Genomic DNA, 12,894 nt, shown 5'->3' with positions numbered 1-12,894 from the left:
GTGTTTTGAGTTCATACCAAAATGGTGAAAGTCAGTTATATGTTTCAAACTTTAAAGTACTGTTGCAAAAACGGTTTCCATGTATAAAACATAACAGGATCTTGTATATCTCCTACAACTTGTGTAATATTGTGTCCATTTATGATGGACCGTGTCACAGTTTCAGATAACTTTAACAGAAGAAAGTATGATTAATGAACTGTAAGAATTTTAATAAATAATATCAGGGCATTAACGCATACATACACATTTCAAGAAAGTAAATTTGAAAAGATGCTTTAACAATAAAATGCTAGAAGACATCAAAAACAGAAGACCATATTATGCAAGTTACATTAATCTAGAACAACAAATACATAACTTTAGAAACTTAGTTAATCAAACAAATGTGTATAAAAATCTATGTGCGAATGTATTATGAGTACATGTTGAAGAATGAGTACAAAAATAAATCATTAATAATGTTAAATCTAAAGAAGTAAACCCGGTTACCTATGTGTTAGAGTTATTCCTCTTGATCAATATTGAATAGGCGACAAAATTTACTAATTGAAATGACTTTAGAAAAAAAAACATGGAAATCTTTATCGCAAATACCAAATAAATACCAATTACCTATTGATCAAGTAATAATGTTTTATATATTAAATTGTAATTTCAATTTTTATATATTGTTATATAAACTACCATTATCTACATCTGATAATGTTTTTGCTGTTGAATATCTCCACTATAACTTCTAAACATTAAATGGTCAATCAGGCTCAGACTTTGTATGTCTTGCAATACTCATTGAGTAGTCTATGCTTTTGTGTAATCCTGTCAAAAAGAAATTATATTACTACAGTACTTACAAAATATATTTGAAAGATACATATACCAAAATGAGAAATTTAACCAAAATAACAGTACATTGAAAATTATCATACAATAAATGGGATGACATTTACAATAAATATCATATGAAAAATATATCTTAATATACCTTTTAGAAAACAATAAGTAATATTTTGGAAGTTAATTGCATGACATGTAAATATTTTATCACAAAATTATCACAATAACATTCTACGAATTTAATTGTTACACATACATAGAGAATACAATAATTGTTGTTGTTTTTTTTAAATAGAATTGAAAGTTTTATTCGTCGATTGTTGTCTTGGTTATAATTTGAATATTATCACACTGTGTAAAATAATATGAGTCCATACTTGCATACTACATTATTCTTGTTCTGACCAGTGACATTATAAAAATGGATTTTAGCATCAGTCTCTTAATGACCAAATTTGTTGAAGTTGTGATGCACCATACTAACAACATAGTGTGCTAATATGCCATTATTTCGATTTTCATCAAGCAAAAAGAATCTTTGTTTTCCTACAAATCATTAACAAGATTTACAAAAACTATTTTGAAAACATTCAAAACATAAGCATAAATATCTAATACAATGGTATATTCATAAAGTATAAAGAGAATGCAATATTGGTAAAACACTAAATATCAATCATATCTTTAGGAAACATACATGTTACTACTCCATGCATACATGGAACATAATAGTATTGTTATTTTTTTATCAGAGTTTTGACCTATTAAAATGTACGCACATTATTATCCCTTACAATGTGCATGTACATGTATCCGTTTGTACATTTGTATGCCCAGTGATTATGTTAATCTGTTTGTTGCAACTTAGTTTAATTGTTGATATTGAAATCTTTGTTTTAAAATGATCACAACAAATCATATGTTCATGTTACTGTCTATCAACAGTATATATTCAAATGTACATGAATCAATGAATAATTACCAGATCCTTCTGAGTAAACTCAAAACACATTACATCTTCTTGGTGTTTTGAAATAAATGGGTCTCACTTGCTGAGCATGGTGAGGAAAGTGAACTTGTTGAGCATTATCCCTGGAACAGTGTACAGTGGTCTGTACTGACTGTGGAGAATAACATTTAAAACACATGTAAATGCTAACAACTATATTCTTTGGATTGAGAATATACGTAAAATAAGAACTATAAAAATAAAAAGATGTGGTATAATTATCTCCCTCTAAACTGGTACAGTGGTTTAACAGTACAACATTATTATGTATAAACTATCAAAAATCAGTTGAAAAGAGCTTAGCTCATCAGAATGATACAAAGCATTAAAAACAAATAACAAAAACACAGATCGGACGTGGCAGGGTATTTATACATTCCTTCAACAAACAAGACACTAAGTACAGATCTGAGAGTATTCGCAGTTACTGACAGCTAGTTAAAAGCCAATAACAACTAATAAAACATTCATGTATCTAAGACTACAGTATCAATCAATACACATCCAACATCCAATGGATTTAGTGTAAAGACGTCATTAACAGTCAGAGAAAAATATGAACTTGTGCAATGCCAAAATACAGGTATCGACAGATTGTAGAATCGTTAATGTGTATATGTGTATGTATATAAAAATAACCTTAATTTGTTTTTAACATATTAAGGTTAATATAACAAAATCAATACTTATTTATAAAAAAAAACAATATTTAAAGACCTAATTACAGTGTTCAATTGGAAACCTTTTAGAAGTATTTTATTTAAAGTATCGATTAGTTTACCCGGATGGTATCTGAATTTCCGGGCTTGGTAAACAACATCTCCGTAAAAATTAGAATGTGATTAGGTACAGCCAAACTTACAAACCAAATCTTTGTATCTATGGAATAATTTAGTAAAGGTTTTAAGTAATTTGTCGTATCGAAATCGCTGACTTAATACTTTATCAATAATACATAGATTACGTTCATTGAAATCCAAAACGTCACTACAGACACGGGCATAGCGAACGAGATGTGAGATGGTGCCAAAGGAATATAACCATTCAGAAAAGGAAAATGAACAATAGGGAAAGAAAATTCGTCCTTTTTGGCGTAAATTGTAGTGTAGAGTTTCCCATGTACAACTGAAATATCTAGATATAGGAAAGGACAAGTATTACCGTTTATGTTATATTTATTTAAAATAAGTTCCTTGGGTAATTTTCGGCAGTGTATTTAGTGTATTTAACGAAATATAATCATAAAGTTAACGATAAGTCTTTTTGGATTGATCAAATAAATGCAATTTGGACGGGCCCTATTAAACCATAAAAAAAAGTTCCTGTAATAATGGTAGTACATTTAAATTTAATATATCCAATCCAAGATCCCATTAAGTCTAAAAAGGATACATGTATATGGAGACATGTACATGTATGTTATATTGAAAGTAAAACTGTCATGATAAATATTGCATTTTATTAATTATTGTCTAGCATAAAGTTGACCACTTATACAACTGAATGTAAACCTGATCTACATGTGAATATTATTCATGCACTTAACATTTGGTAAAGACTTTATATAATTAATAATAAAAATATCAAATATGTTTTCAATGAATATTCAAACGTTTGTTTTATGAATATGAATGGATAGTTAGGGGAGATATAAGGAGATAAACATGTATGAAATATCCATACATAAATTTTACTTTTCTTTATTCTTTACCTGATTGTTTAAGGTGGTACCTAACACTACAGGGAGATAACTCTGTAAAAATCAGCTAAACGTTTTAATTACGTTGTTTTGTTAAGGAAATATTAAACTTCTCAATGATCAAAATTAGTGTTTGTCAAACTGCTATATAGCCAATGAAATTTTTCTGATAAAGTGGTTGGTTCAAATTTTTTTGACATTTTTATATTTTTGTCAAAGGGTCAAAGTAAACATTTTGTCAAAATTTTATGAAAAATAAACGAGCCAAATTAATATTAGTCAAGGTGTTGGGTACCACCTTAAGTGCATTTTGGCAAGTCCATATAATTCTCTATACTTAGTCTCACCTGCTAAAGGTAGTAGTCTCTCTTTTCTTTGGCAAGTTGTACATGAATATTGTATTCATTTAACAATAACTGTTCTTAAGGTTTTCCTCTTCTTGAAATTCTACCAGCAAATTCCTGATACTTTTTTTCCTTTTCTGGATGAATGTCGACTGAATTCTTGTCAGGTGGTAACAACAAAACTGGATGGTTCTTGTAATTAGGCAACCTCCCTGGAAGTGGCAAATCATTATCAGTAGCATATTTGATACAAAATGTTTGTATCCTTTCTGTATCATAAAATGCTTCATGTTATGCATTTCAAGGTACAAAATTTATTAATATCAAAATAATATACAATTTTCAAAAGTATCAAAAGTTCATTCTATACTCAATCTTGTCGTAAACTAGATGCGGAACCGTAGCTCCTTAGTCATATAGCTACGGTAGCGCAGCTATTCGTCAACCTATTACAAATCGGTAATTATGACAACTGCAGGTGCTCGTTTAAATTTGACATTGTCAACTTTACGACTTTATAATACATTATCGTAAATGCCGCATCTGGGCTCTTTTTGTCAGTCGCTGTCAAAATATTTAAAGGTAGCAAAGGTCAAGCTTCTTTTACATATTGACTTTAGCTTTTCAAATGTTCTATATTTTAAGATATTTAAAAACACTGTAGCAGTTAGTGTTTAAGAAATACTCTTAGTTGCTAAATTACATTTAAGGTCATATCCATATAGTTATGCAACTACTGGCATTACAATATATTAAATGCAAAAAATTTAGTTAAACACAGGTTAATTAGTGACTAAATTTATTATGTTTGTCATATAGGTATATCCAGCAAGTGGACCAGTTAATGGTGGAACATTGTTGACAATATCTGGAAATCATCTCGGAAATGCAAATGATAGTTTCTATGTTGCTATCAGTGGAGTAAGATGTTCCACAGTTAGAGTCCATACACCCTATACTAAGTAATGATTTATTTTTTCTTACAAATTCATGATATACATGTATACAGAAAAGATTATAGACAGCATCAACGAATGTCTTTACAAGAGCGCATACTAAACGTTTGTATATACTGTCCTAAAACAGTAGAGAAATAAGCAAAATTTGCATACGAATATGCATACCTTAGTATTTCCAAGACACAAGACATTATCATTTGTTACGAATGTTTCAAAATGTCGTCCTCTTTCAACATTTAATTTGAAGGAATACCATACAGTCATCACCGTCTTCCATTCCTTTTATTTCCAATCTTCGATTAAAAGATAAAAAAAAACTGACGAAAATCAGTCATAGTATCCCTAATTAAAAGTTCATGATCTTTGTTATTAATAGTTACAAATTTTGAGTAAAAAATCTACGCTCAAAGTCGATATGAAATGGAAGATATATTTTTCCGAATACAAACTATATGATTGATAATTAAGGCAACATTCAGCATGGTCACAAGCAAGCATTTTTGAACTGAAACGTTATTTATAATCAAAATTGCTCTCAAAAGACAAAACAGAAGATAATTAAATGGTGCTCAGCCTTTTAGTCAATTTTCACAATCCGTCTATCTATGGTGAAATCCACCATTTTTTACATAAGGAAATGCCTGTACCAAGTCAGGAAGATGACAGTTGTTTTCCAATCGTTTGATGTGTTTGAGCTTTTGATTTTACCATTTCACAGGGAACTTTCTGATTTAGGTTTTCCTTGGAGTACGGTATTTTTGTTATTTTGCTTTTCACTACGCCAAATTCAGTACTATTCACTTGCAGTCAATGTAGATATGTACAGCCAATGTTCAGATTGCTCAATAGCTGTTATCTAAATGTACGAAACAACATCATTATGCAAAAGTACTGAACAGTATATGGAATGTCTGCAAGCAAAATGTCCGACCACAACTGAGATTAAAAGAAGAAAATGCTTAAACAAATAAGTTAAAACCTTCAACAGACTCAGCGTGGTTAGTTTCAGACTTCAGATGATGTTACTATGCAATAACCGTTTAACACTTAAATGCATTTACTAGTGAATACTCTACAGACGTCCCATTCTCCTATAGGTATGTATCAATGACTATGCAAATCGACACTCAAAAGGTCACAACTGTGAATAAGACAACATCAGTAACGTACATTAACATACGCTAAATAAACGGGCTTAAAGGGGTAATGGATGAATGTTATGTAAATAGAATGCAATTGTTTATCTCATTGAACAGGATAATATTCATTCGGTTAATACTAAGGCTTTGGTTTATAAACCGGACTCGAAATCAAAATTGTAAATGTATTCTGGTCTATTCAAATCAATCAATCGTATTCTACTTATTTAAAAACTAAATATTCGGATACATAGTTTCTTTATCTTTTTGAACAGTTTGACTTGTGTTATTGGAAAAGGCAACGCTTACGAGAAAAACGGAATAGTGGTTTTAGTAAACGGAAATAACTACAGCGATTCGAACACCATATACTTCACCTTCAAGGTAACTAGCAGATTGTTTTGCTTTATTGTCACTTGTAATATATTGACTTTGAATGGTTTTTATTATTATCATAAGTTTCATTGATTTTTTGATTTTTTAACCCTGTATACCAACATTCCCCATGTGAAATTATAAAATTGTTTTGAATAAACATTGAATGACAAACTTTTTTCTTATGTGACGTTTACATTTTCTGACGTAAGACATGCGAAGCAATGAATGTGGTTTTTAGTTTGATAGATGCTTTTGTGCTTTTTTGTAAATAATTGTTTGTTTTGATATTGTAACACAGTGATGACTGCTGTACCCTTATTTTGACTATTTTATTTATAATGTCTGTTTTGTTCACGCATCGTTGTAAATATAATGGAATTTGATAAGACTGTCGTACAAGTGAGAGGTTTAGCGCTATAAAACCAGGTTCAATCCACCATTTTCTACATTTGAAAATGCCTGTACCAAGTCAGGAATATGACAGTTGTTGTCCATTCGTTTGATTTGTTTTGTCATTTGATTTTGCCATGTGATTAGGGACTTTCCGATTGAATTTTCCTCGGAGTTCAGTATTTTTGTGATTTTACTTTTTTTTTTTCAACCATAACTGCTCAGAATTGCATTTTTGTTTTGGAGTGCCTACATAGATTATATTTTTCAATGTGTTATTATGTAAGACCAATATTTACATCTTGTAGTAAAACAATACATTAAGATGTAGATGTAGATGTAGTAATAAAGTTATATCGATTTGATAAAATCTGAACATACAAAAAATATTAATAAGATTCTCAAAATATTCTCATTGAATGTGTAATTTTCATTCTAGGAACCTAAAATCATAGAATTTTTCCCAACGAAAGGAATCTTATCTGGAAACACAACTATAACAATAACAGGTCTCGATATTGGATTCGAAGGACCAAATCGATACACTATTTCCTTTTGTGACGATGTGTTTTGCATAGAATGCAGGTATACTAGTATGTGTTAACGCCAGTGTTTGTTTCCTCTACCAGCTACCATGTACGTGTAATTGGGTTAATATAATATATAGGAATAATTAGACTCTTTCAACACTGATAAAGTCGATTTGCAAATTCTCCTTAAAGCCATTATCACTACAAACTGCTCAGAGTCTAAAAAGACCATATTTTGTGCTCGATTTACTGGTCGAGCACAAATTTTACTTGACAAGACTCGACATAATCTCGTCAGTACTTAACTGTACTTAACTGTACTCGACTATGGTCTCGAATTTACTTAGTAAGTCTGATTTTAGTACTTGATAATCTTGGTGTAGTCTGAATATGGTCTCGACATATGCTCGACCAGTCTCGACCAGTCTCCACTCGACTCAGTCTTGACCTTTCAATTTAGTCTTGACTGGTCTGAATCAGCCCATCTAACTCAATTATATATTAATCTTACAAAACTCCAGGTTATTTGGTAGTTAGTTCATTGCTGTCAAATAAAAGTTGTTTGGAAAAGTTATAAAACAAATTAAAGATGACTATCTGAATTTAGTCCAAACTGAAAATTCTAGCTTTTTTCACCCATTAATTAAATTTAAAGATCAAGACTGAGTCGAGACTGGTCGAGACTGGTCGAGCATTTGTCGGGAACATATTTAGACTATATCAAGATTATCAAGTACTCAATCAGACTTATTAAGTAAGGTCGAGACCAAAGTCGAGTACAGTTATGTACAGTATAGTACGTTTGAGATTATGTCGAGTCTTGTCAAGTAAAATCTGTGCTCGACCTTACGAAATATGGTCTTTTCAGACTCGGAACAGTTTGTAGTGGAAACAGCATGCAATGTCCTACAACCTCGAAAATCTGACAAATGAAAAAGTCATAGAATAACTAATCCTACCTTCAAAGAAAATAAAAAAAATGGCATCATATAATGAATCAAAAGCTATTATATCGAAAGAAGTATTTACAAAAACAACTTAAATTTTAAGCCGGGTGAGATATCAAATACCAGAACATAAAAGACATATAAGGTTTGCATATTGTAGCAAATATGGAGGACAATATGCAGTGAAAAAATATATTTTCGTTAATCTGACAAGGTCTTACCTCATAAAATTGTACTTTCGTATCACCCCTTGAGTGATTAAGTAGTTAATTAGAGATATAATAGAATGGATAGTACATTTTATGTCATGTTTTTCGCATCCGTGGTAAAGAGGTACAAATGAAATATAACTTTGTTTTAAATGTGCTAATGGATTATCGGTGACGGCATGTGATACTCTGATAAAAATATACGTTTTGTGTTCTTTGATATTGTCCCTCATAATGATTTATCTTTGAAATTATGTATTTACTTATAACTAAACGATTTCTAGCTATATGTGGGAAAACATTGTTGCAGGTGAGACTTTATCAGAACGTAAAAACAAGGTAATAAAGAATAATACTATTCTATAATATTGTATGATCACCGTCAAGAATTGTCGATCTTACCTTACAAACAAATGAACTTTAATTTTAAACGGTCATTTTGATATTAACTTCATCTGGAAAAGTCATTAAATCATATTTTTCAGTCTTTCTGTCAATTGTCAGTATTTTATATTGCGGTAAATTCAGAACTTTTACAATTATTCGCTTGCAGTCAATTCAGTAATGTTCAGTCCAATTCTTTATGTGCGTTGATGTTGGTGATGTATACAGGCAAATAACAACGTACGAACTGATCATAATTGACAGCAAACAAATTGTCTGAACAGTTCTTAATTTATCGCAGAAGATACGTCTGAAAATTAACTGAAATACTTAAAATGACTTGATAATTTATGTTTGAGTCTTTTATTAAGAGCTGTTAAGATGAAAATGACAGGTCCAAATTGGTGTACTAGTGCCTGAGTGTACAATCTGGCCAATAGTCAGCACATGTGTGTTGATTTGAAATATCATTGATATGTTAATTTACTGTAAATGTACTGTTTATAGAATTATGACTTAAAAGAGGGACGAAAGATACCAGAGGGACAGTCAAACTCATAGATCGAAAACAAACTGACAACGCCATGGCCAAAAATAAAAAGACAAACAGACAAATAATAGTACAGATGACACAATATAGAAAACCAAAGACTAAGCAACACGAACCTCACCAAAAACTGGGGGTGATCTCAGGTGCTCCGGAAGGGTAAGCACATCCTGCTCCACATGTGGCACCCGTCGTGTTACTTATGTTATTACAAATCCGGTAAATAGTCTAATTCGGTAATTCACATTCGTGAAAAGGGAGGGTATTGTAGTTACGACATAAGGAACATATCCGATATCATCTGTGAAACGGTTATTCCATAACAGTCAACCAACTCGTGATGGCGTCCGTAAAATGTACGAAGGGATGACTTCAACTTCACCATTTGGAACTCTTGGTTTAATAGCTTCCTTGTGAGCAGCAATCCTCTATCAAGGAAATCATGATAGGAAACACAAGCCCGGGAATATCGTATCAATTGGGAGATGTATACTTATATTGGGTGTCAAGAACTTATCAGTTTGGGACACAGTCATGGTTTATTTACCTTTTCTTTTAGATCAGTTTACAGGTAACCGGTACCACTATTTGAAAGTCAATAATATTTGGTATGCACCACCCATTCATTCACGGTATAATGACTTTGAAACCTTTGCATAGTTACATACAAGCCGTGTAGTTTTGGTGACTTTTTACTACCACTAGGTCGGTGCCAATGCTAGTGGATCGTCCACAAGGATATTTCCAGCTCATTTGTCACCACTACAAGTGCAGTACTGACCTGCAGTATCATTTAAATGTAGATTTACTCTATATTAAATGACGAATTAACTAAAACACAAAGTTTTTTACCCCTAGAAATAGATTGTCTGAGCATTATTTGTCACATTTTTTTAGAACTTTTTGTCATTTATACTTTTCAACATTTTGATATTTGATTTGAGTTTGCAACGGTTTTGATTCGACCACCGATAATGAGGTCTAATGTAGCCGAAACGCGGGACTGCTTTACTAAATTATAAGCCTGGTATCTATAATGACTTTTAACAAGTTAAAGTTTGTGATACACTACTGTAATTCAATGAAATATGGTATGCAATTTATTAGCATTTACACGTATCATTAATTTCTTTGGAGATTATATGACCCCACCCACTTATCATGATTTATTGACTTTAAAACTTTTGCCTAGTTTAATTGTTCAAGTTTGTACTTAATACACTTTTGCATAGTTTACATGTTCAAGTTTGTGTTTAGGTACGTTTAAACGGAACCGCTTATGCTAAGTCGTTGGTTTTATGTATAAAATTATAGTATTGGCATTTTTCATTTCCAAGGAGGTTATTTTGCCCTGCACCTTCAGACGTCGTTCATTGTCGTAATTTTGTTTGCTTTGTGCATAATTTAAAATTTCAAGTATTATCATTCTAACTTTAACAACTGCATTATACTATCAACATAATATAAAAGTTTATGTGTTTATTACAGTGAATCTGAAAAGGTGTCTAGTTCAAATTATTCCTACATCAAGTGCAAAACTGGCAAATCAATAGAACCTCGTAACATGACTCAGCTGAAAGTTGTTATTGATGACTTGACAGCGTTTAATTTAAATGCAACGTTTCAATATTTACCAGATCCAACATTTAATATCTCGACTGAATTCCCGAAGTCTTTACAAAGGTATGCGTATATAGATATTTGAAGAAAATTATTAAAGCAAGACATAAGGGTTTCTACAGAATTGATGTTTTTTCTGTTTTGTTTTAGGTTTGATTTATAATTAGTGTCTATCTCACTTCTCTTGTGTATGCTAAAGTTTGAAAAATAACTCGATAATTGATACTGTTTCAACTTTAAAATCAAGCAGATTGTTTTTTAATACCTCTTTGAAAAGTACAATCGTATTCCAGGGATTTCTTTATATTTTTTTTCTTCAGTGGAGGTGCACTGTTTACAATTCATGGCGATGGTTTCAAAAATGTAGGGGAGATAACGGTTGAAAGAGTGGTAAGTAAAAAACGAAAATCAAACTTATCACGAAAAGGGACTAGGCACATGAATTAAAACATAACTGCCTTCTACAAATATATATTTAGTTGAGTTTAACAACATTAGCATACACGCATGCGGACTAAGTAATGACAGCCATTTTCATGATTCATAACTATAACTGATGTCACTTGAGAGCTGCAATCCATGCAGAAGTGATTTAAGATTAACTTAACAGTATTGTTATAAACATTTGACAGCAGCATATAGATCAAAGATATTCTGATAAGTCCAGGCTGCCGTTTCATAAAACAATCGCTAATAAAGACAAGCGTAGATTTTACCGTGTAACTAACAACTACATAACGATTACGTTAATGTGCGTTTCATAAAGCAAATTTAGGAGTTCGTTAGAATTTTCTATCGCTTGACAATTGCTATTTATTTTAAGAAAGGGAATCACAGGAAATCGCACTCTTTATTATTGGAAAACATATACTAGCAAACGATGGCTAGCAAAAAAATGAGTCCAAGTCCAAGAAAGCCTCATTTAAAATCCATCCAACGTGGTAGACATAATAAAATTGTTACTTATTTATTTAGGAATAATTCATGCAAGTCCTGGATTTGTTGGAAATTTTCAAATAGCCTGGACCATTTTTTATTCTAATTTTAACATTATGGGTTTTGTTCACTTAAACGCGGTGACCTATAGTCGCATCTTAAATAATAGTCATTTTCATTTTGATGTCCCCATTGGTATTTTACGCCTCTTTAAAGCAAAATTCAAAAGTATAAAATGATTTGAAATTACTTCTGCTTCATGCATTTCCAAAATCATGTTCGATTTATTTTTATATTTTTTTGGTTAGTGATTTGATATTGGTTATCAATCTTTTTCTTTTTAAACATCGGAAATCGTATTTATTTATTGTCCGTTTTTTATTATTTGATTAAGTAAATGCATTTATATTTGCACACAAATACGTAAAATGAGAATATATTCATAAGTCTTATTTGTTATTTAAATGTAAAGATAATCTCTTAACTCTTTTAATTTTCTTCGATTTTTCAGGACTCATTATTCATGTTATTATATCCCCAGCGCTTTTCTTTAAAGCGGAGGAATAAAGTTTCAGTAATGGGAGAGTCCGTCCGTCCGGCCCGCCTTGTGTCCCTTTTTTTTTTATATACTTAACCACTCTTTAACCGTTAGACAGAATGGTGTGTGCCTTTTTCAAAATCTTTACCATATATTCTGCACCTTATTCTGTTTGTCATAGTTATTTTGGGTTTTCCCATTAACAAATCAAAGACTTTGCCATTGATTTTTTTTGGAAGTTCTAAATTTGTATATGCAACTCCTTCGGATTAATTTTTGGTTCTCCTTAGCAAGGGTCGATGATATCATATTTCCCCATGCCGTTTTGTACTCATTTGAGATTTATATTAATAACTCTGCTATTTGATGCTGATATTCATTTTTTATTGTGTTTCGCATTTGTCTTTGCTTTTAACAAAAACTATTTA

At 31.1% G+C, this 12,894-nt stretch overlaps 1 protein-coding gene across 2 annotated transcripts in view; it reads left to right on the top strand.

The window, feature by feature from the left end:
* LOC127718317 (hepatocyte growth factor receptor-like) overlaps positions 1-12,894 on the top strand; it is a 132,076-nt gene that overhangs the window by 103,530 nt on the left and 15,652 nt on the right. The window contains exons 10-14 of one of the 2 annotated variants that reach the window (XM_052224310.1): positions 4,709-4,851; positions 6,263-6,371; positions 7,195-7,340; positions 10,861-11,055; positions 11,313-11,382. The exons of the other annotated variant lie outside the window; for it this stretch is intronic. Of the exons in view, the coding sequence (XP_052080270.1) occupies positions 4,709-4,851; positions 6,263-6,371; positions 7,195-7,340; positions 10,861-11,055; positions 11,313-11,382 (663 nt within the window). The remainder of the gene's footprint in view (positions 1-4,708; positions 4,852-6,262; positions 6,372-7,194; positions 7,341-10,860; positions 11,056-11,312; positions 11,383-12,894) is intronic. 2 annotated transcript variants of the gene reach the window in all.

This window comes from Mytilus californianus, unplaced genomic scaffold (assembly GCF_021869535.1).
Source record: "Mytilus californianus isolate M0D057914Y unplaced genomic scaffold, xbMytCali1.0.p SCAF_1, whole genome shotgun sequence".
In the NCBI taxonomy this organism is placed as follows: Eukaryota; Metazoa; Mollusca; class Bivalvia; order Mytilida; family Mytilidae; genus Mytilus; species Mytilus californianus.
The sequence above is the reverse complement of the archived record's forward strand: the minus strand, read 5'-3'. Positions and strand labels throughout refer to the sequence as shown.